The 23,944-nt window shown below is 41.8% G+C and overlaps 2 protein-coding genes across 2 annotated transcripts in view; both read right to left on the reverse strand.

Annotated features, from left to right (window-relative positions):
• The window catches only part of LOC311134810 (NLR family CARD domain-containing protein 3-like), a gene marked incomplete at its 3' end in the record, with an annotated part of 48,258 nt that extends 25,708 nt beyond the window's left edge, over positions 1 to 22,550 (reverse strand). The window contains exons 1-2 of the mRNA XM_084168592.1: positions 22,418 to 22,550; positions 19,733 to 19,849 (exon numbers count right to left, since the gene is read on the reverse strand). Of these exons, the coding sequence (XP_084024718.1) occupies positions 19,733 to 19,849; positions 22,418 to 22,485 (185 nt within the window). The 5' untranslated portion in view covers positions 22,486 to 22,550. The remainder of the gene's footprint in view (positions 1 to 19,732; positions 19,850 to 22,417) is intronic.
• Positions 5,606 to 13,464, reverse strand: LOC311134786 (stonustoxin subunit beta-like; the record flags this gene model as incomplete). Its single annotated transcript, XM_084168571.1, has 4 exons — positions 5,606 to 7,717; positions 8,248 to 8,294; positions 8,694 to 8,867; positions 13,415 to 13,464. The coding sequence occupies 4 exons, from the start codon at positions 13,462 to 13,464 to the stop codon at positions 7,194 to 7,196; spliced, it is 795 nt and encodes a 264-aa protein (XP_084024697.1). The 3' UTR covers positions 5,606 to 7,193.
• Positions 22,551 to 23,944: the final 1,394 nt, after the last annotated feature.

A 23,944-nucleotide genomic window follows, 5' to 3' on the forward strand; every position in this document is an offset into this window, starting at 1 on the left:
TTCGGTAACATCTGCAATGCTGTCAGCGTCCGTTCGTTTGGTTGGGCTTGCCATTGTTAACTACAGATGTTGTACGTTGTACTCAGGGTCTGATTTGATTCTCTCTGAGGGGAGATTACATACCCTTTCCAGCCTTTCATAATAAAATAATTAGACCACCCACAAGTCTTCATCATCATCACACCATTGTTCTAAATTAAATTCACCCTCTTCATCCTCCTCATCGTTCAGTTCATTCAAATGTAATTGTAAAGTAACGTGCCCCATTATCCGTTCCTATCGCCCATTCATCCATTGACATCATTCAACCAGTGAGGAGAGAGACACATTATCACCTGGGTACCAACGTCTTACAGCACATTTGTCTTGGCCCCTTAAGATAGTACTACGTGTGGAAACATTGCTTTCACCTGTCCAGTTCTCTCATGTAGTTGAGATGAAGGGAAGGAGACAAGGAGAGGAGACAAGGAGAGGAGACAAGGAGAGGAGACAAGGAGAGGAGACAAGGAGAGGAGACAATGAGAGGAGACAAGGATAGGAGACAAGGAGAGGAGACAAGGAGAGGAAGTCCATGTAGAATGTTGATATGCCCCCCAGGAGTTGTTGATGTCCTGAGATGTCTGTCTGTTTAGTGCTGTATGCTTGATGTCCTCCTAATAATTCTATATTTCTTCATTACATTGTTTTACGTCTTAGATCTGTGTGTATTGTTGTGTATTGTTAGATATTACTGCACTGAGCTAGGAACACAAGCATTTTGCTACACCCTCCATAGCATCTGCTAAATATGTGTATGTGACCAATAAAATAGATTTGATGAACCCTTATTGGGAGGTGGTTAACTAGTCAGTATATTCCACTGATTCATATGGATGCCAGTCCATACATTGGCTGTAAAAGTGGGTAAAACCAGACAAGCGTATAACTGTAGCTATGTGGTCTTTACTTGAGTGTGTTTCAGCAGGGTGAGAGGTCAGAGAGGGTGAGGTCAGTCAGTATTTTTCCGAACTCCTAAAATCCGTTACCCAATCTGATGGGATGGATGTTCAACCCCATTAAAATAACCATAAGGTATATATAGTACCTTTAAGTTAAGACCTCACAGATCTGTTCATGTCAAAGCAGTTCAATTAATGATATTAATTGATTCTTGAAGAATATAACTTATAAATCATGAGCCTCATCTTGAGGAGTCACCTGTGACAGTATTCATAAAGAGTAGGAGTCCTGATCTAGGATCAGTTTTGACTTTTAGATCATAATGAAACAGATTAGATGGACAGGGGGGGACCTGATCCTAGATCAACACTCCTACTCTGAGACACACTGCCTTTATGAATAAGGGCCCAGGAGTCACCAGGACCAAGAAACTGGACACATACGATTGTAAAGTTTAGCTACAGCAGGTGTTTACTGCCATCTAGTGGAAGATACAGATAAAACACTTTATTATCAGGGTGGGGAGACGGCTGAGCTGAAACAGAACGTAAAGATGCAGGGAAAGGAGCATCTCTTTATCAAATCCAGAGTCACATGCAGGTAAAATATTTAGATTTCTATATAGTACTGTATCTGAAAGAGCATATTCTGCAGGTTCTATGACACTTACCTTTATCAAATAACTCTCAAAATTCAAGAGGTGCAGCTCTATTTCCAAATTTCAATTTTCTCAACAATATGCACTGCCGTTCAAAAGTTTGGGGTCTCTTAGAAATGTCCTTGTTTTCGAAAGAAAAGCAATTTTTTGATCCATTAAAATAACATCAAATTGATCAGAAATACAGTGTAGACATGGTTAATGTTGTAAATTGCTATTGTAGCTGGAAACGGCTGATTTTTAATGGAATATCTACATAGGCGTACAGAGGCCCATTATCAGCAACCATCAGTCCTGTGTTCCAATGGCACGTTGTGTTTGCTAATCCAAGTGTGTCATTTTAAAAGACTAATTGATCATTAGAAAACCCTTTTGCAATTATGTTAGCACAGCTGAAAACTGTTGTGCTGATTAAAGAAGTAATAAAACTGGCCTTCTTGAGACTAGTTGAGTATCTGGAGCATCAGCAATTGTGGGTTCGATTACAGCCTCAAAATGGCCAGAAACAAATAACTTTCTTCTGAAACTCTTCAGTCTATTCTTGTTCTGAGAAATTAAGGCTATTCCATGCGAGAAATTGCCAACAAACTGAAGATCTGTGTACTACTCCCTAAACAGAACAGCGCAAACTGGCTCTAACCAGAATAGAAAGAGGAGTGGGAGGCCCCGGTGTACAACTGAGCAAGAGGACAAATACATTAGAGTGTCTAGTTTGAGAAACAGACGCCTCACAGGTCCTCAACTGGCAGCTTCATTAAATAGCACCCACAAAACACCAGAATCAATGTCAACAGTGAAGAGGCGACTCTGGGATGCTGTCCTTCTAGGCAGAGTTGCAAAGAAAAAGTCCAGTGTCTGTGTTCTTTTGCCCATCTTAATCTTTTCTTTTTATTGGCCAGTTTGAGATATGGCTTTTTCTTTGCAACTCTGCCTAGAAGGTCAGCATCCCGGAGTTGCCTCTTCACTGTTGACATTGAGACTGGTGTTTTGCGGGTGCTATTTAATGAAGCTGCCAGTTGAGGACCTGTGAGGCATGTGACTTGATTTCCTGGTCTCTGATTTTCAGTTGAAACTGGGCACTTTTCCTTTTTTTATGATAAACTTTTTTATTTATTTTCAAAGCAGACAAGAACAAATCACAGCAGGAATGGTTATACAGCTAGAGACACAATATTGTTAAAATATGTATCAGTATATTATGGAAACTAGTTATTGCTGATAAATACAATTATAATAAACCACATATACAATCACCCACCTCAGCTGCATCAGCCCACCCTCCAACCCCTCCTGGGACCACCCCAGCCCACCCTCCAACCCCTCCTGGGACCACCCCTACCCACCCTCCAACCCCTCCTGGGACCACCCCAACCCACCCTCCAACCCCTCCTGGGACCACCCCAGCCCACCCTCCAACCCCTCCTGGGACCACCCCTACCCACCCTCCAACCCCTCCTGGGACCACCCCAACCCACCCTCCAACCCCTCCTGGGACCACCTCTACCCACCCTCCAACCCCTCCTGGGACCACCCCAACCCACCCTCCAACCCCTCCTGGGACCACCCCTACCCACCCTCCAACCCCTCCTGGGACCACCCCAACCCACCCTCCAACCCTTCCTGGGACCACCCCTACCCACCCTCCAACCCCTCCTGGGACCACCCCTACCCACCCTCCAACCCCTCCTGGGACCACCCCACCCACCCTCCAACCCCTCCTGGGACCACCCCAACCCACCCTCCAACCCCTCCTGGGACCACCCCTACCCACCCTCCAACCCCTCCTGGGACCACCCCAACCCACCCTCCAACCCCTCCTGGGACCACCCCTACCCACCCTCCAACCCCTCCTGGGACCACCCCTACCCACCCTCCAACCCCTCCTGGGACCACCCCAACCCACCCTCCAACCCCTCCTGGGACCACCCCTACCCACCCTCCAACCCTTCCTGGGACCACCCCAACAAACCTATCCTGATCTCCATTAAATTAAATACTAAATCAAGGTACACATTTGCACAAAAATGATAATTAACGGTCAATCTGTTGGGTAAATCAAATCAAATCAAATCAAATCAAATTTTATTGGTCACATGCGCCGAATACAACAGGTGCAGACATTGCAGTGAAATGCTTACTTCCAAACCCACTACAGGAGTTATTTTATGGTTTCAGCTGCAATTGTTGTTTGGCTAGCCCCATGGATCCTAGCAGTGGATCGTTCTAAATAAATGATATCTATAAAAGTGCTGATCCAATGAGGTGTGGTGGTTGCCATCTTAGTTCCAACATCTTTTTAGCTGCTGTCCAACCTGACAACATTATACGTCTTTGCTGTAATGACAGCGGTGAATTATCATTCAGTAATAACAGTTTGGGGGAACAAGGTATGAGGATACCTCTTTCCAAAACATGTCCCCTGGTCACTCCCAGTACATATGACTAAATGAGCCCAAGGCACCTTGATTACATAGATCACACAGAGGAGCAGTTGTGATTTCTATTAAATGATGTTTTCTAGGTGGAAGGTATACCCTGTGTAAGAGATTAAAATGTACCAGCTGATGATTAGGATTGTTAGATGAACCCACTAAGTTCCTGATGAACTCAACCGGTGAGCCTCTTTAGCAGCTAGTTCCATGGACACACTGATTTCAATGTCCTTTGCCAAGGTCAGATGACTTTCAGTCAACAGTCTCTTTTGTGTAGCTTCACTCCGTAGCCCACATACTAGTCTGTCTCTAATGATGTCATTTAGAACAGCATTAAACTCAGTGTTCTGGTCGTTTCTTTAATGCAGCAGCAAACATTGTTACTGATTCTCCCTCTTCCTGATGTCTCCTGTGGAACCTGAACCTTTCAGCATTAACTAGTTGTTCTGGTGAAAAATGTCCTTTAAGTATCTCCACAATATCCCCATACGTCTTATTACCTGTTCTGTTTGGCTGTAGCAGGCTGCCTAGTAAATTAAATGTCTTTGGCCCCATTACACTAAAACATGTAGGCACAATGTTGTCCTCATGAATGTCATTTACAAGAACAAAATATTCAAACCGTTCTGTATATGAGCTCCACTGCTCTATACTTTCATCAAACTGTCCAATGTTTCCAACAATTCCAATCATTTTTCGTTTCTCAATAAGCTCCTGATTGTCACTCACTTCAATATTGTCCTCAACCACAGCAATATTTTCCTCAGTCACGTGATCTTCATTCACTTCACTCACTGACGTTTCCTCCTAAGTTCGCTCATTTAGCAGTTTTAATTAAAAGGTTTGTCTTCACAGTTGAATAAATGTCCTTTCCTTTATTCACTGTATGTACCAGACGATGTTCTTGTTTTTAAAATGTACGTTCAGCCAGAGGCACACTCCAACATTCAGAAATTTACAAACAAAGCATTTGTGTTTAGTGAGTCCACCAGATCAGAGGCAGTAGGGATGACCAGGGATGTTCTCTTGATAAATGTGTGAATTGGACCATTTTCTGTCCTGCTAAGCATTCAAAATGTAACGAGTACTTTTGGGTGTCAGGGAAAATGTATGGAGTAAAAAGTACATTATTTTCTTTATGAATGTAGTGAAGTAAAAGTAAAAGTTGTCAAAAATTTAAATAGTAAAGTCAAGTACAGATACCCCAAAAAACGACTTAAGTAGTACGTTAAAGTATTTTTACTTAACTACTTTACACTACTGGTTAACTCTCTTTCTTAGCTAGCTGGACTAAGCACTTGCCTCTGCTATCAATACACTGTGCTAACAATAGCCTAGACTGGACCACAGAAAATAACAGTTTTAAACAGTTGTAAAAACCCACTTCTTCCAGACAGAATAGTTCCTGTAGATTCAGACTTACTCATCACCAATCTTTTGTTATGTCTCGTGGGTTTCATAACCACGTCTGTATAACAATTCAATAATGATGAGACGGGAGACAGGAATCAGTTCAACCATTTATCCGGAATGTGATCATCTCAACACATACAAACCCCCATGATGCTCTGCGGCACAACCCCAATATACAACAAATACATACATAAGTAAATGGATACAAAAAAAAACTCATAGAGGAATTTAAATGTTCAGTTGTAGAAAGTAGGGCCATGGGATAGGGTCAGAAAGGTCAGTATGTTTGATAACTGGTTACAGAGGTGACATAACAAGCATAAGGTCCATTATAACACAGTGAAGTAGAGGTGGGAGCTAAAAGCAGACATGGACAGTGAGACGGTGTGAGGAGGTCAGGGGTGAAACACTAGATCAGGACAGGTAGAAATGGCAGGGCTGGAAATAGACACAGAGACACATTCTGATCATGGCTCAGACCTGACCTGAGACACCCAAACAGAAGATGCCATAACAAAGTCCTGTCCAGTAGGCTATATGGGATTTCCTTTCATCAAAATCCAGAACGTGGACATGTGTCCAGTGTGTGTGTCCAGTGTGTGTGTGTGTGTGTCCACTGTTTGTGTGTGTGTCCAGTGTGTGTGTCCAGTGTGTGTGTGTCCAGTGTGTGTGTGTGTGTGTGTCCAGTGTGTTTGTGTCCAGTGTGTGTGTGTGTGTGTGTCCAGTATGTGTGAGTGTCTAGTGTGTGTGTGTGTGTGTGTGTGTGTGTGTTCAGTGTGTATGTGTCCAGTGTGTGTGTGTCCAGTGTGTGTGTGTGTGTGTGTCCAGTGTGTGTGTGTGTGTGTGTCCAGTGTGTGTGTGTGTGTGTGTGTCCAGTATGTGTGTGTGTGTGTCCAGTGGGTGTTTGTTCAGTGTGTGTGTCTGTCCAGTTTGTGTGTGTGTCCAGTATGTGTGTGTGTGTCCAGTGTGTGTGTGTGTGTGTGTGTGTGTGTGTGTGTGTTCAGTGTGTGTGTGTCCCCAGTGTGTGTGTGTGTTCAGTGTGTTTGTGTTCAGTGTGTGTGTGTGTCCAGTGTGTGTGTGTTCAGTGTGTGTGTGTGTCCAGTGTGTGTGTGTGTATGTGTGTGTGTGTGTGTGTGTTCAGTGTGTATGTGTCCAGTGTGTGTGTGTGTGTGTGTGTGTGTGTGTGTGTGTGTGTTTGTGTCCAGTATGTGTGTGGGTGTGTCCAGTGGGTGTTTGTTCAGTGTGTGTGTGTGTCCAGTGTGTGTGTGTGTGTGTGTGTGTGTGTGTGTGTGTGTGTGTCCAGTGTGTGTGTGTCCCCAGTGTGTGTTTGTGTTCAGTGCGTGTGTGTGTGTTCAGTATGTGTGTGTGTGTGTCCAGTGTGTGTGTCCAGTGTGTGTGTTCAGTGTGTGTGTCCAGTGTGTGTGTGTGTGTCCAGTGTGTGTGTGTGTCCAGTGTGTGTGTGTGTGTGTGTGTGTGTGTCCAGTGTTTGTGTGAGTGTTCAGTGTGTGTGTCCAGTGTGTGTGTGTGTCCAGCGTGTGTGTGTGTTCAGTGTGTGTCCAGTGTGTGTGTGTGTGTGTGTGTCCAGTGTGTGTGTGTTCAGTATGTGTCTAGTGTGCGTGTGTGTGTGTGGGTTTGTGTGTTTCCAGTGTATGTTCACTGTGTGTTTGTTCCCAGTGTGTTTGTGTGTGTGTGTGTGTGTGTGTGTGTGTCTCCAGTGTGTGTGTGTGTGTCAGTGTTACCATGGTTATTATTCACAGGGACACTGAGGAGTCAACCTGAACTCTAAACCCTGGATAGAGGGGCTCAGTGAATGTGGTGTAGAATGTGTTCAGGTGGGTCAGTGTGTCAGAGGAGACTCTGTAGAAGGACAGAGTGCCGGCTGGCCAGTCCAGATACACTCCTACTCTGTGGGGGCTGGAGGAGGGGACCTTTATGGTAGTGGACTTATTATTGTGACAAGCAGAGTAACTGTCGTCAAAGCATGTCAGACTCCAGGACTTGTCATTACATCCAATCCTACAGTCACCATCCCTTCCTTTCCTGCTGATTCCTTTATATGTCACTCCTATATCAACCCATCTCCCACTCCACTCTACCTCCCAGTAACAGCGCCCAGTCAGACCCTCTCTACACAGCACCTGTCTCCAGATCTCAAATCTCTCTGGGTGATCAGGATACGGCTGCTCCTCTATCTTACATGTCACCTTTCTGTTCTCCTCAGACAGAGAGAGGCGTCTGTTTACTGTGTTTAGGTCCAGTGTGAGATCACAGACATCTGATGGATGAAACCAGACACAATATTAGAAATCATCATCATTCACATTAGAATGTTATCTCACTTTTCACTAATTCATTTAATGTAGATGTTTCTAGGTATCAAAAGGAGAAGTTAAGGTAACTTGAGACTTGTTGAATGATCATATGTTATACTGTATGGTAATATAAAACACACTTATTCCCTTTAATTACACACACACACACACACACACACACACTGGCCACACGTCCTGAACAAACACACACACACACACACATCATGAACACACACACACTGGACACACACACACCTTCATGAACACACACACACATTTCTATTTTAACAGGAACACGCCACACACACACACACACACACACACATTGTCAAAGCAACTCTTTGTAAACTTTGGTGTCCCTGATTTGTGCTTCTGTAGAACTACAGCTGATATTTAATATGACCAAGTAAGTAATGATGGTGGTCTTTGACTTTGACTTCACTTGAATTAAAACGTATTCTTAGTCATATTCTTCACAGCAGTCAACACTCACATTTTCTAAGTCCAGGTTTCATTGTGTTCTCTCCACCATGTTCCACACTGTAGCGGTAAGCAGAAGAACAGACAGTCATTGAGGGATACACATGAACTCACACACACACACACACACACACACACACACACACACACACACACACACACACACACACACACACACACACACACACACACACACACACACACACACACACACACACACACACACATACTCACACACTCACACACTCACACACACACACACACACACACACACACACACTCACACACTCTCACACACACACACACACACTGGACACACACACACACACACACTGGACACACACACACACACACAGTCAGCATATAACTTAGTCCAAGTGGTGGTCAGAATGTTTGTCTTAACTAGCCTGATAACTCCAACATGTCTGATATGAACATTGACATAAACCCTCTACATACTTGAGTTTCTCCAGTCTGCAGTGTGGATCCTCCAGTCCAGCATAGAGCAGTCTGACTCCTGAGTCTCCTGGGTGATTGTAGCTCAGGTCCAGCTCTCTCAGGTGTGAGGGGTTTGACTTCAGAGCTGAGACCAGAGAAGCACAGCCTTCCTCTGTGACTAGACAGCCTGACAGCCTGCAAAGAGTCAAATCATATTAAAATCACACTGCTATTCTTTGGTGGTGAAAATAGTGGCAGTATATTGTTTCAACATGTTCAGATATATCAGTGTCCTGAAACCTGACATATCTATTCATAAATGAATGTATCATTATTAGAAATTATCATAATATTGCTTGTAGAGAGAAACATTTATAGTACAAATATTTGAGTAGACTGACCAGACCAGTTTAAAAAGCAGTATCAGTCAAAAGATAGACAGTGAGGTATCAGATTTAGATTGTATTGCGTATACAGTCCACACCATATCTATTTTGACAGTGAAGCTAACATTTTAAATGTGGCTCTGTACTCCAGCATTTTGGATTTGAGATCAAATGTTTCATATGAGGTGACAGTATATAATGTCACCTTTTATTTGAGGGTATTTTCATACATATCAGTTTCACCGTTTAGAAATGAAAGTCTTTATGTATCTAGTCCCCCCATTTGAAGAAGTCATAAGTATTCTGACCAATTCACATATAGTGTATTAAAGTAGTCCAAAGTTTAGTATTTGGTCCCAAACTCGTTGGTTGCATTTGCAGTTTGTTTTGGTTGTGTTTTGGGTTATGTTTTGCCCAATAGTAACTGAATGGTGGATGATGACTGGATTAATCTTCTGTCTAAGTGAGTAGATAACATGTTTCTAAACACTACTAAATTAATCCTGATGATGTCATGATTAAGAAAAATCATGAATGAATCATGAATAATAATGAGTGAGAAAGTTACAGAGGCTACAACAAAACAGCTAACCTCTCACCATTACCAATAACAGATGGGGTATGATCCTTGTTCCTCTGTAACTTTCTCATTCATCATCATTCACGATTCATTCATGATTATTCATAATCATGGTAGCATCCACATGAATGCAGAAGTGTTCAGAAACATCTTCTATTCTTCCTGACAATACAAGTGAAGTGACTCCAAAATGACAGGACATTATTAACCATTCAGTTTCTATTGGGGAAAACATCATCCAAAACACAACCAAGACAAACTGCAAATGCATTCAACAAGTTTGTAGAATCACAGGCTTGATGTAATCACTGTGGGTAAGGAATATGGGACCAAATACTAAACTTATGACTACTTTAACACAATATAAGTGAATATGTCCAAATTATTACGACTTTTTCAAATGGGAGAACTAGATACATAAAGTGCTTTCATTTCTAAACAGTAACACAGATATGTCTGAAAATATCCTCAAATAAAAGGTGACATTATATACTGTCGCCTAATATGAAACATTCTATCTCAAATCCAAAATGCTGGAGCATAGCGCCCAATTAAAAACACTAAGCTTCACTGTCCAAACACATATGGTGTGGACTATGTGTGCCTGGTAAACACATGTGGATCTGGTGAACAGTTATCAATCAATTTCAATTTCAATCAATCAATCAATTTTATTTTATATAGCCCTTCTTACATCAGCTAATATCTCGAAGTGCTGTACAGAAACCCAGCCTAAAACCCCAAACAGCTAGTAATGCAGGTGTAGAAGCACGGTGGCTAGGAAAAACTCCCTAGAAAGGCAAAACCTAGGAAGAAACCTTATCACTTGTTTACCAACTACAGGAATACTGACCTCAGAGTCTCCAGTTTACAGTGGGGATTCCCCAGTCCAGCAGAGAGCAGCTTCACTCCTGAATCCTTCAGGTCATTGTTACTCAGATCCAGCTCTCTCAGGTGTGAGGGGTTTGACTTCAGAGCTGAGACCAGAGAAGCACAGCCTTCCTCTGTGACTAGACAGCCTGACAGCCTGCAAATAGTCAAATCATATTAAAACCACACTGCTATTCTTTGGTGGTGAAAATAGTGGCAGTATATTTATTCAACATTTTCAGATACATCAGAGTCCTGAAACCTGCCATATCTATTCATATATGTATATATACACTACCAGTAAAATGTTTGAACACACCAACTCATTCAAGTTTTTAAAACATTTATTAAAACTATTTTAGAATAATAGTGAAGACATCAAAACTATGAAATAACAAATATGGAATCATGTAGTAACCAAAGAAGTGTTAAACAAATCAAAATATATGTTATCTTTCAGATTCTTCAAATAGACCCTTGGCCTTGATGACAGCTTTGCACACTCTTGGCATTCTCTCAACCAGCTTCATGAGGTAGTCACCTGGAATGCATTTCAATTAACAGGTGTGCCTTCTTAAAAGTTAATTTGTGGAATTTCTTTCCTTCTTAATGTGTTTGAGCCAATCAGTTGTGTTGTGACAAGGTAGGGGGGTATACAGAAGATAGCCCTATTTGGAAAAGACCAAGTCCACATTATGGCAAGAACAGCTCAAATAAGAAAAGAGAAATGACAGTTCATCATTACATTAAGACATGAAGGTCAGTCAATACAGAACATTTCAAGAACTTTGAAAGTTTCTTCAAGTAAAGTCACAAAAAACATCAAGCACTATGATGAAACTGGCTCTCATGAGGACCGCCACAGGAATGGAAGTTCCTAAGTTACCTCTGCTCCAGAGGATATAAGAGTTACCAGCCTCAGAAATTGCGGGCCAAATAAATGCTTCACAGAATTCAAGTCACAGACACATCTCAACATCAACTGTTCAGAGGGAACTGTGTGAATCAGGCCTTCATGGTCGAATTGCTGCAAAGAAATCACTACTAAAGGACACCAATAAGAAGAAGAGACCTGCTTGGGCCAACAAACACGAGCAATGGACATAACACCGGTGGACATTTGTCCTTTGGTCTGGAGTCCAAATTGGAGATTTTTGGTTCCAACCGCCGTGTCTTTGTGAGAAGCGGTGTGGGTGAACGGATGATCTCCGCATGTGTAGTTCCCACCGTAAAGCATGGAGGTGTTATAGTGTGGGGGTGCTTTGCCTGTGACACTGTCTTTGATTTGTTTTGAATTCAAGGCACACTTAACCAGCATGGCTACCACAGCATTCTGCAGCGATACGCCATCCCATCTGGTTTGGGCTTAGTGGGACTATCATTTGTTTTTCAACAGGACAACATGAACCAACACACCTCCAGGCTGTGTAAGGAGAGTGATTGAGTGCTGCATCAGATGACCTGGCCTCCATAATCACCCGACCTCAACCCAATTGAGATGGTTTAGGATGAGTTGGACGGCAAAGTGAAGGAAAAGCAGCCAACAAGTGCTCAGCATATGTGGGAACTCCTTCAAGACTGTTGGAAAAGCATTCCAGGTGAAGCTGGATGAGAGAATGCCAAGAGTGTGCAAAGCTGTCATCAAGGCAAAGGGTGGCTATTTGAAGAATTTCAAATATAAACTATATTTTGATTTGTTTAACACTTTTTTGGTTACTACATGATTCCATATTTATTATTTCATAGTTTTGATGTCTTCACTATTATTCTACAATGTAAAAAATAATAAAAATAAAGAAAAACCCTTGAATGAGTAGGTGTGTCCAAACGTTTGACTGGTACTGTATATAAATGAATTAATGTATCATTATTAACAGTAGATAACATGTTTCTAAACACTACTCAATTAATCATTGTGTTTGTCCAGTGTGTGTGTGTGTCCAGTGTGTGTGTGTTCATTGAGTGATACAGGAATACTGACCTCAGAGTCTCCAGTTTACAGTGGGGATTCCCCAGTCCAGCAGAGAGCAGCTTCACTCCTGAATCCTTCAGGTCATTGTTACTCAGGTCCAGCTCTCTCAGGTGTGAGCGGTTTGACTTCAGAGCTGAGACCAGAGAAGGACAGCCTTCCTCTGTGACTAGACAGCCTGACAGCCTGCAAAGAGTCAAATCATATTAAAACCACAATGCTATTCTTTGGCGTTGAGTAGTTTTCTTTCTGAGTGAGTAGATAACATGTTTCTAAACACTACTAAAAGTAATCCTGATGATGCCATGATTGAGAAAGATCATGAATGAATCATGAATAATAATGAGTGAGAAAGTTACAGAGGCTACAACAAAACATACTAACCTCTCACCATTAACCTCAAATAAAAGGTGACATTCTGTTCTGTCGCCTAATATGAAACATTCTATCTCAAATCCAAAATGCTGGAGCATAGCACCAAATTTAAAACACTACGCTTCACTGTCCAAACACATATGGTGTGGACTATGTGTGCCTGGTAAACACATGTGGATCTGGTGAACAGTTATCACTTGTTGACCAACTACCTAAGAATAGTAAAGCCCCCTTTACTGGCTCAAACAGCCGACCAATCAGCCTGTTACCAATCCTTAGTAAACTATTGGAAAAAATGGTGTTTGACCAGATACAATGCTATTTTACTGTAAACAAATTGACAACAAACTTTCAGCATGCTTATAGAGAAGGACATTCAACAAGCACAGCACTTACACAAATGACTGATTATTGGCTGAGAGAAATTGATGATAAAAAGATTGTGGGGGAAGTTTTGTTAAACTTCAATGCGGCTTTTGACATTATCGATCGTAGTCTGTTGCTGGAAAAATGTATGTGTTATGGCTTTACACCCCTTACTATATTGTGGATAAAGAGTTACCTGTCTATCAGAACACATAGGGTGTTCTTTAACGGAAGCCTCTCAAACATAATCCAGGTAGAATCAGGAATTCCCCAGGGCAGCTGTCTAGGCCCCTTACTTGTTTCAATCTTTACTAATGACATGCCAATGGCCTTGAGTAAAGCCAGTGTGTCTATGTATGCGGATGACTCAACACTATACACGTCAGCTACTACAGCAACTGAAATAACTGCAACACTTAACAAAGAGTTGCAGTCAGTTTCAGAATGGGTGGCAAGGAATAAGTTAGTCCCGAATATTTCCTAAACTAAAAGCATTGTATTTGGGTCAAATCATTCACTAAACCCTAAACCTCAACTACATCTCGTAATGAATAATGTGGAAATTGAGCAAGTAGAGGTGACTAAACTGCTTGGAGTAACCCTGGATTGTAGACTGTCATGGTCAAAGCATTTTGATACAGCAGTAGCTAAGATGGGGAGAAGTATGTCCATAATTAAGCGCTGCTCTGCCTTCTTAACAACACTATCAACAAGGCAGGTCCTACAGGCCCTAGTTTTGTCGCACCTAGACTACTGTTCAGTGGTGTGGTCAGGTGCCACAAAGAGGGACTTGGGGAAATTGCAGTTGGTTAAGAACAGGGCAGCACGGCTGGCCCTTAAAAGTACACGGAGAGCCAACAGTGATGACATGCATGTCAGTCTCTCCTGGCTCAGAGTGGAAGAGAGATTGACATCATCACTGCTTGTTTTTGTGAGAGTTAAAAAAATTAAAAAATTAAAATAAATGTACCGAGCTGTCTGTTTGGAATACTGGCACACAGCTTGGACACCCATGCATACCCCACAAGACATGCCACCAGAGGTCTCTTCACAGTCCCCAAGTCCAGAACAGACTATGGGAGGCGCACAGTACTACATAGAGCCATGACTACATGGAACTCTATTCCACATCAGGTAACTGAATCAAGCAGTAGAATCAGATTTCAAAAATAGTTAAAAATACACCTTGTGGAACAGCGGGGACTGTGATGAGACACACACACACACAGGCACATACACACATACATATAGACACTCACTCTACACACACGTACACATGGATGTTGGATTGTAAATATGTGATAGTGGAGTAGTGGCCTGAGGGAACACACTAAATGTATTGGGTAAAGTGTTATGAAATATAATGTCATGTCATATTTAAATTGTACATAACTGCCTTAATGTTGCAGGACCCCAGGAAGAGTAGCTGCTGCCTTGGCAGCAGCAAATGGGGATCCTTAATAAATACAAATACAGGAATACTGACCTCAGAGTCTCCAGTTTACAGTGGGGATCCCCCAGTACAGCAGAGAGCAGCTTCACTCCTGAATCCATCAGGACATTGTTACTCAGATCCAGCTCTCTCAGGTGTGAGGGGTTTGACTTCAGAGCTGAGACCAGAGAAGCACAGCCTTCCTCTGTGAGTCCACAGAATGACAGCCTGACAAAGAAATTATCATGATTTCACAAACACACTGTTAATTTAACACCAGTAGTGTAGAAGGACAATGGCAGATGCATTTGGTTTATTCTCTTAAACAAAATATACAGTGGGGGAAAAAAGTATTTAGTCAGCCACCAATTGTGCAAGTTCTCCCACTTAAAAAGATGAGGCCTGTAATTTTCATCATATGTACACGTCAACTATGACAGACAAATTGAGAAAAAAAATCCAGAAAATCACATTGTAGGATTTTCAATGATTTTATTTGCAAATTATGGTGGAAAATAAGTATTTGGTCACCTACAAACAAGCAAGATTTCTGGCTCTCACAGACCTGTAACTTCTTCTTTAAGAGGCTCCTCTGTCCTCCACTCGTTACCTGTATTAATGGCACCTGTTTGAACTTGTTATCAGTATAAAAGACACCTGTCCACAACCTCAAACAGTCACACTCCAAACTCGACTATGGCCAAGACCAAAGAGCTGTCAAATGACACCAGAAACAAAATTGTAGACCTGCACCAGGCTGGGAAGACTGAATCTGCAATAGGTAAGCAGCTTGGTTTGAAGAAATCAACTGTGGGAGCAATTATTAGGAAATGGAAGACATACAAGACCACTGATAATCTCCCTCGATCTGGGGCTCAACGTAAGATCTCACCCCGTGGGGTCAAAAGGATCACAAGAACGGTTCACAAGAACGGTGAGCAAAAATCCCAGAACCACACGGGGGGACCTAGTGAATAACCTGCAGAGAGCTGGGACCAAAGTAACAAAGCCTACCATCAGTAACACACCATGCCGCCAGGGACTCAAATCCTGCAGTGCCAGACGTGTCCCCCTGCTTAAGCCAGTACATGTCCAGGCCCGTCTGAAGTTTGCTAGAGTGCATTTGGATGATCCAGAAGAGGATTGGGAGAATGTCATATGGTCAGATGAAACCAAAATAGAACTTTTTGGTAAAAACTCAACTCGTCGTGTTTGGAGGACAAAGAATGCTGAGTTGCATCCAAAGAACACCATACCTACTGTGAAGCATGGGGGTGGAAACATCATGCTTTGGGGCTGTTTTTCTGCAAAGGGACCAGGACGACTGATCCGTGTAAAGGAAATAATTAATGGGGCCATGTATTGTGAGATTTTGAGTGAAAACCTCCTTCCATCAGCAAGGGTATTGAAGATGAAACGTGGCTGGGTCTTTCAGCATGACAATGATCCCAAACACACCGCCCGGGCAACGAAGGAGTGGCTTCGTAAGAAGCATTTCAAGGTCCTGGAGTGGCCTAGCCAGTCTCCAGATCTCAACCCAATAGAAAATCTTTGGAGGGAGTTGAAAGTCTGTGTTGCCCAGCGACAGCCCCAAAACATCACTGCTCTAGAGGAGATCTGCATGGAGGAATGGGCCAAAATACCAGCAACAGTGTGTGAAAACCTTGTGAAGACTTACAGAAAACGTTTGACCTGTGTCATTGCCAACAAAGAGTATATAACAAAGTATTGAGAAACTTTTGTTATTGACCAAATACTTATTTTCTACCATAATTTGCAAATAAATTCATTAGAAATCCTACAATGTGATTTACTGGATTTTTTTTTTCTCATTTTGTCTGTCATAGTTGACGTGTACCTATGATGAAAATTACAGGCCTCTCTCATCTTTTTAAGTGGGAGAACTTGCACAATTGGTGGCTGACTAAATACTTTTTTCCCCCCACTGTAGATTCATCTTTCGTCTCCTAGAATTGCATGGTCATATTGTTATACTAATGTGAACACCAATGCACTGATTCAGCAAGCTTTTCAATTTAATATGATATATGATATACAAATTATAATACATATATTTCTCTAAACTGAATATTTCTTCCTGATGATTAGTACTTAAATGTCATGTTATGTACTCACAGAGCAGCTCTGGAGGCTTTGACCACTGGCAACAGCCTCAGAAGACCTTCCTCTGATCTTGAGTATTTCTTCGGGTCAAACACATCCAGCTCCTTTTCTGAAGTCAGCAACACAAAGACCAGAGCTGACCACTGTGCAGGTGACAGTTTGGCTTCTGAGAGACTTCCTGATCTCAGGAAGCTTTGGATCTCCTCCACTAGAGAATGGTCATTCAGTTCATTCAGACAGTGGAACAGATTGATGCACCTCTCTGGAGAGGGATTCTCCCTGATCTTCTCCTTGATGTACTTGACTGTTTCTTCATGGCTCTGTGAGCTGCTTCTTGTCTTTGTCAGTAGACCTCGTAAGTGCTTCTGATTGGACTCCAGTGAGAGGCCCAGAAGGAAGCGGAGGAAAAGGTCCAGGTTTCCTGTCTCACTTTGTAAGGCTTTATCCACAGCACTCTTGTAGACAGTAACTTCAGTAACTTGCGGTTCGGCCATTAGATTCTCATTGTTGTTGATGAATGAGAGGAACACATATACAGCAGCCAGAAACTCCTGAATGCTCAGATGCACGAAGCAGTACACCTTGTCCTCGTAAAGCACACATTCCTCTTTAAAGATCTGTGTGCAAAATCCTGAGTACACTGAGGCTTCATTGACATCAATGCCAGCCTCCTTCAGGTCTTCTTCACAGAAGATCAGATTGCCATTCACAAGCTGTTGAAAAGCCAGTTTTCCCAGTGACAGAATGATCTCTTCATTCCAGTGTGGACCTGTCTCTTCATTCCCAAGATACTTTTCATTCTTCTGTTTGGTATGAAACTCCACAAGGTGTGTGTACATCTCAGTCAGAGTCTTGGGCATCTCTTCTCTCTTATGTTTCAGCATGTGTTCAAGGACTATTGCATAAATCCAACAGAAGACTGGAATGTGGCACATGATGTGGAGGCTCCTTGAGGTCTTTATGTGTGAGATGATTCTGCTGGCCAGGTCCTCATCACTGAATCTCTTCCTGAAGTACTCCTCCTTCTGTGGGTCATTGAACCCTCGTACCTCTGTCACCTGGTCAACACACCCTGAAGGGATCTGATTGGCTGCTGCAGGTCGGGTAGTTATCCAGAGGAGAGCAGAGGGAAGCAGATTTCCCTTGATGAGATTTGTCAGCAGAACATCCACTGAGGTTGACTCTGTGACGTCACAACAAATCTTGTTCTTCTGGAAGTCTAGGGGCAGTCGGCACTCATCCAGACCATCAAAGATGAACAGAACTTTGTACTTGTCGTAGTTGGAGATTCTTGATTCTTTGGTTTCCATTGAGAAGTGATTGAGAAGTTCAATCAAAGTGTGTTTTTCCCCTTTCATCAAATTCAGCTCCCGAAAAGGGAATGAAAATACAAATTGGACATCCTGATTTGCTTTTCCTTCAGCCCAGTCTAGAATGAACTTCTGCACAGAGACTGTTTTTCCAATGCCAGAGACTCCCTTTGTCAGCACAGTTCTGATAAGTTTGTCTTGTCCAGTTAAGGGTTTGAAGATGTCGTTACATTTGATTGCAGTCTCTGGTCTTGCTTGTTTCCTGGTTGTTGTCTCAATCTGTCTCAGCTCATGTTCATTATTGACCTCTCCTGTTCCACCCTCTGTGATGTAGAGCTCTGTGTAGATCTTATTGAGAAGTGTTGGGTTTCCTTGTTCAGCGATCCCCTCAAATACACATTGAAACTTCTTCTTTAGATTAGATTTGAGTTCACGTTGGCAAATCATAGCAAGCTCATCTGAATGAAGAAATAACACAGAGGATATTAATATTACGTCTGTTTTAATGCCTACAGTATTGTAAGACTGTGTTATAAAGTTGTAAATTATAATCATTTATTCTCTTAACTGACAGTATAAATGTGTAAATGTTTTCATAATGCATTCCACACTGGAGTGACTGATTCTATGATTATCATTATTATTATTATTATTATTCGTATTATTGATGGCATCATTAATGTTGTCTCCCTCTGTCTAAATTAATCAACAAAACACATCCCTGCTGCTACAAGATGAGGTCACTAGGTGTTGTGTTAAGGCTGCTACAATATCATTGAGTTACACAGCTACTTTGGCTGTACTTTAGCTAAAAACGTTTAAATGTTTGTTATAAAACAGCATTCAACATGAGGCAGACAGCTCTTACTTTTCTCCAGTGTGTCAGCAAGCTCCTTCTGGTTCATTTTCCTCAGGACGTGCAGTGTGATCTTCAGAGCCCCCTCTCTGGCACTGCTCTCCTGCTTCTCATCTTCAGCATCCACCACTTCCTTATCCTGCTTCTGACTCTCAAAGCCTTCTGGGAGTTCTGGACTAAGAATCCTCTTGAACATCTTCAGCTCGTTCTTTACAAATGTCATAATATTCTCTTCAAGCAACTGAAATAAATAAAGTAAATAAGTTAAGCAAGAGAAGAAATGCTTTCTTATGAACACATTAATGAATGATTGACAGATCAACTTTACTTGAGGTAAACAAAAACACATGAACATAACAGGACCACATACACTGAATATGGAGGCCAGGTCTGTTTGATGACTCTGGGAAGACTGACCACTGAGAATCTCTGACTCTGATCTCTCCTGTTGGTTTCTGTGGACAAAACATGAGATTACATCTCCTCATCCAGGGAGTGCACACACACACACACACACACACACACACACACACACACACACACACACACACACACACACACACACACACACACACACACACACACACACACACACACACACACACACACACACACACACACAGGGAGGGAATGTAGTGTTTGTTTAATATTGTTTTAGGACTATGAAAATGGAAAAAATGATTCACCAATGGATTATGAAAACATCAAAAATAAATGGGAAAATGGGAGAGGAGAAATGACTAGAGACAGTGTTGTTTAACTCACTGACCATGACCCATGAGTTCTTCTTACCTTTGTTCAGTAGAAAAGTCTACCTCTCTAAACAGTATAGGAAGTTGCATAGACTTGTCACTCTTCATGGACACACAGCTGGGTACAGGGGAGGCTGGTCTATCCTGCTTGATTGGACTTCAACACAACAGAGACAAACATTACATCTCTCATCTACTCTGAGTTCAGATGGGGAAACAGAGGAAGAGTTTCATTCCAAAACGCTATATATCCATTTTCAGAAATGTTCGTAAATTAACTTCTATTGTTTAAAGAAATTATCAAATAAATGGTTGTGTTTTCTCACTATCTAATCATGGCAGGGGGTTCTCAAAGACAGACATGTGTTTGTTTAAAATCGATCACTTAAAGGCTTCATTTCAGAGAGACAAATGTTGTTTTTGCAAAATGCTATGTACCTCCCTCACTCTCAGAGAAACAAGTAGTACTGATAGATTTTACACAGTTAAATGTAACAAATGAAATGTAACAAATAACTACATTTTTAATAAAGTACAAATGATACACTTGTGACATCAATATTTAAATATTTTAAAAAAGTAATTCAATACAGTAATATGAGATCTGTATGTAAAACATTTACATTTGACATTTAGCAGATGTATTTTTTCCAGGGTCCGGATTCCCAAAATCATTTTATGGCCAAGTTCATCATTAGAATCTTCTAGGAGCATTGTTAAATCTCTGAGCGGTTTCAAAAAACCATCGTTATTAATGTTGCACTTGAAAACGCTCGTAATCTAACACCTGCCTCAGACCACTCGTAGAACAGCTGAGTGAGTCGTTAGATGCTTTTTTGCCCTTCCGCGTGACTTTATCCACAGAAGATCTCTGCTAAACATAGAATCACATGGTTTATCCGTCTCTCTGTGATGCCGATAGATTCAGAACAAAGTTGAGTACAAATACAAAGTTGACAATGTCTTTGCAATTGATTCAAACAAGGGAAGTACACAAATTTGCTTCAAATGAAAACTGAGATGACTGCATTAAAATATAAACAGCAGGCTATAGGCCTATTTCAATCATATTGAAATATATTCAATGTTCAATATATTTAGTTTTATTTTGCTACTAGTAGGCTACTGTCTGTAATTTGTCTCAATATATTTCATGATATGTAGCCTAACATGTGAACAATGATGTGCCAAATCTGTGATTTAGTGCATTTTTAGAATAAACTACCTCAATATTTGCAGCCGTAGGTAGTAATATCTTTCTAGAAGCTGATCCGTGGTCAGCATTGTGAAATAATTATAATGTTAAGGAAAGATTTTAATGGAGAAAACTGATCCGAGAGCAGCGCTCCCCTTCTTTCGATCCTATCAGTATCGATACATGCTCCACCGGACGTGATACCTTGCCGTGCTCTGATCCAGTTTCTACTGGTCTGCCTGCGGATATGGAACTCTGACCTGTTCACCGGACGTGCGACCTTGTCCCGAACCTGCTGTTTCGACCCTCTCTCTCTCTCCCTACCACACCTGCTGTCTCGACCTCTGAATGCTCAGCTATGAAAAGCCAACTGACATTTACTCCTGAGGTGCTGACGTGTTGCACCCTCTATAACCACAGTGATTATTATTTGACCCTGCTGGTCATCTATGAACATTTTAAAATCTTGAAGAACGATCTGTCCTTAATGGCCATATACTCTTATAATCTCCACCCGCCACAGCCAGAATAGGACTGGCCACCCTTCAGAGCCTGGTTCCTCTCTAGGTTTCTCCCTCCACCCCTCAGAGCCTGGTTCCTCTCTAGGTTTCTCTTTTTGGGGTTTTAGACTGGGTTTCTATATAAGCACTTTGTGACAACTGCGGATGTAAAAAATTATTATTGGGTACTCATATTAAGCAGACCAGGCTAGGGTTTAGGGTTTGAGAAGTCAAAGAAGTAAAATGCGCCGAATACAAAAGGGGTACACTTTACCGTGAAATGCTTACTTACGAGCCATTTCCCAACAATGCAGTTAAAAAGTAACAAAATTAGCTAAATAAAAAAAGGAAATAGTAACACATTAAAATAACAATAATGAGGCTATAAGGAGTACCAGTACTGAGTCAGCGTGCAGGGTACCAGGTAGTTGAGGTAATATGTACATGTAGGTAGGGGTAAAAGTGACTAGGCAATCAGGATAGATAATAAACAGAGTAGCAGCAGTGTTGGTAGTTGAGGTAATATGTACATGTAGGTAGGGTTAAAAGTGACTAGGCAATCAGGATAGAGATTACATCTCCTCATCCAGGGAGTGCACACACACTCACTGACAGACACACACACACACACACACACACAGACAGACAGACAGACAGACAGACACACACACACACAAGCACTAACACACACACACACACACACTGACAGACACACTCACTGACAGACACACACACACACACACACACACACACACACACACACACACACACACACACGAGCACTAACACACACACACACACACACACGAGCACTAACACACACACACACACACACACACACACAAGCACTAACACACACAGGGAGGGAATGTAGTGTTTGTTTAATATTGTTTTAGGACTATGAAAATTGAAAAAAGGATTCACCAATGGATTATAAAAACATCAAAAATAAATGGGAAAATGAGAGAGGAGAAATGACTAGAGACAGTGTTGTTTAACTCACTGACCATGACCCATGAGTTCTTCTTACCTTTGTTCAGTAGAAAAGTCTCCCTCTCTAAACATTAAAGGAAGTTGCATAGACTGGTCACTCTTCATGGACACACAGCTGGGTACAGGGGAGGCTGGTCTCTCCTGCTTGATTGGACTTCAACACAACAGAGACAAACATTACGTCTCTCATCTACTCTGAGCTCAGATGGGGAAACAGAGGAAGAGTTTCATTCCAAAACGCTATATATCCATTTTCAGAAATGTTCGTAAATGAACTTCTATTGTTTAAAGAAATTATCAAATAAATGGTTGTGTTTTCTCACTATCTAATCATGGCAGCCATTTTGCCTACCTATGTTGTGGGATCTTGCATCTTGTTTGGCTTGTTTGTGTGTAGCCATTGTGAGCTTCACGTTACGTTGCTTTTGTTGTTTTGTCCTGTGTTAACTTCGTGAATAAACATGTATGCATTCCACGCTGCACCTTGGTCCAATCCTGTACTCAACGAGCGTGACAGTGCATTTATCTTAAGATAGCTAAGTGAGACAACCACATATCACAATCAAATATACAGGATACGAACATCCCATTCCAGCTAAACATTGGATATATAGTGTTTTGCAAAAAAACACATTTTCATACACCTCTAAAATCGATTAATAAAAAATCTGAGATCAGTAACGCCTTGAACACACCGACTGCGTCATTGCATTTTGGTCACCAGAAGTCCATTCATTTCCAATTTGTGGTGCATACCTTGGATTTATCGAACGTATGCGTCAAACTATCTGCGTAGACGGCTTGACAGAAATGGTAGCAGAAGGTGAATGTTGAACTTTTGTTGCACACATATTTAGATGATGCTGCTACTGTTTTATCAATGACGCAGTCGGTGTGTTCAAAGCGTAATATTGAAGGTATCCATAAGCAATAATTTCTGATGAAAAAACTAATGTGACAAAATTGTGGACATATAGTTTTGGAAATGTAATTAATAATTCTTAAACAAAACTGTAAACTCACCTCTTAGTTTTGGTGTCATGTTCCCCAGAGAGACTCATTTTAGAGGCAGGGCCCCCCTCCTCTCTCTCCCCAGAGAGACTCAGGTCTATGATACAGTAGGAGATCACCCTGGGGAACACAGTCTATAGGTCTATGATACAGTAGGAGATCACCCTGGGGAACACAGTCTATAGGTCTATGATACAGTAGGAGATCACCCTGGGGAACACAGTCTATAGGTCTATGATACAGTAGGAGATCACCCTGGGGAACACAGTCTATAGGTCTATGATACAGTAGGAGATCACCCTGGGGAACACAGTCTATAGGTCTATGATACAGTAGGAGATCACCCTGGGGAACACAGTCTATAGGTCTATGATACAGTAGGAGATCACCCTGGGGAACACAGTCTATAGGTCTATGATACAGTAGGAGACCATCCTAGGGAACACAGGAGGGCACGGAACGAATTCACCCCCATTTCCGCATCAAACTGACTTCAAATACATTTTAAGGAGAGTAGGCCAATTATAACACTCTGTCTACCAAAAATATCAAC

The sequence above is a fragment of the Coregonus lavaretus genome, assembly GCF_964263955.1.
Source record: "Coregonus lavaretus genome assembly, chromosome: 9".
Classification (NCBI taxonomy): Eukaryota; Metazoa; Chordata; class Actinopteri; order Salmoniformes; family Salmonidae; genus Coregonus; species Coregonus lavaretus.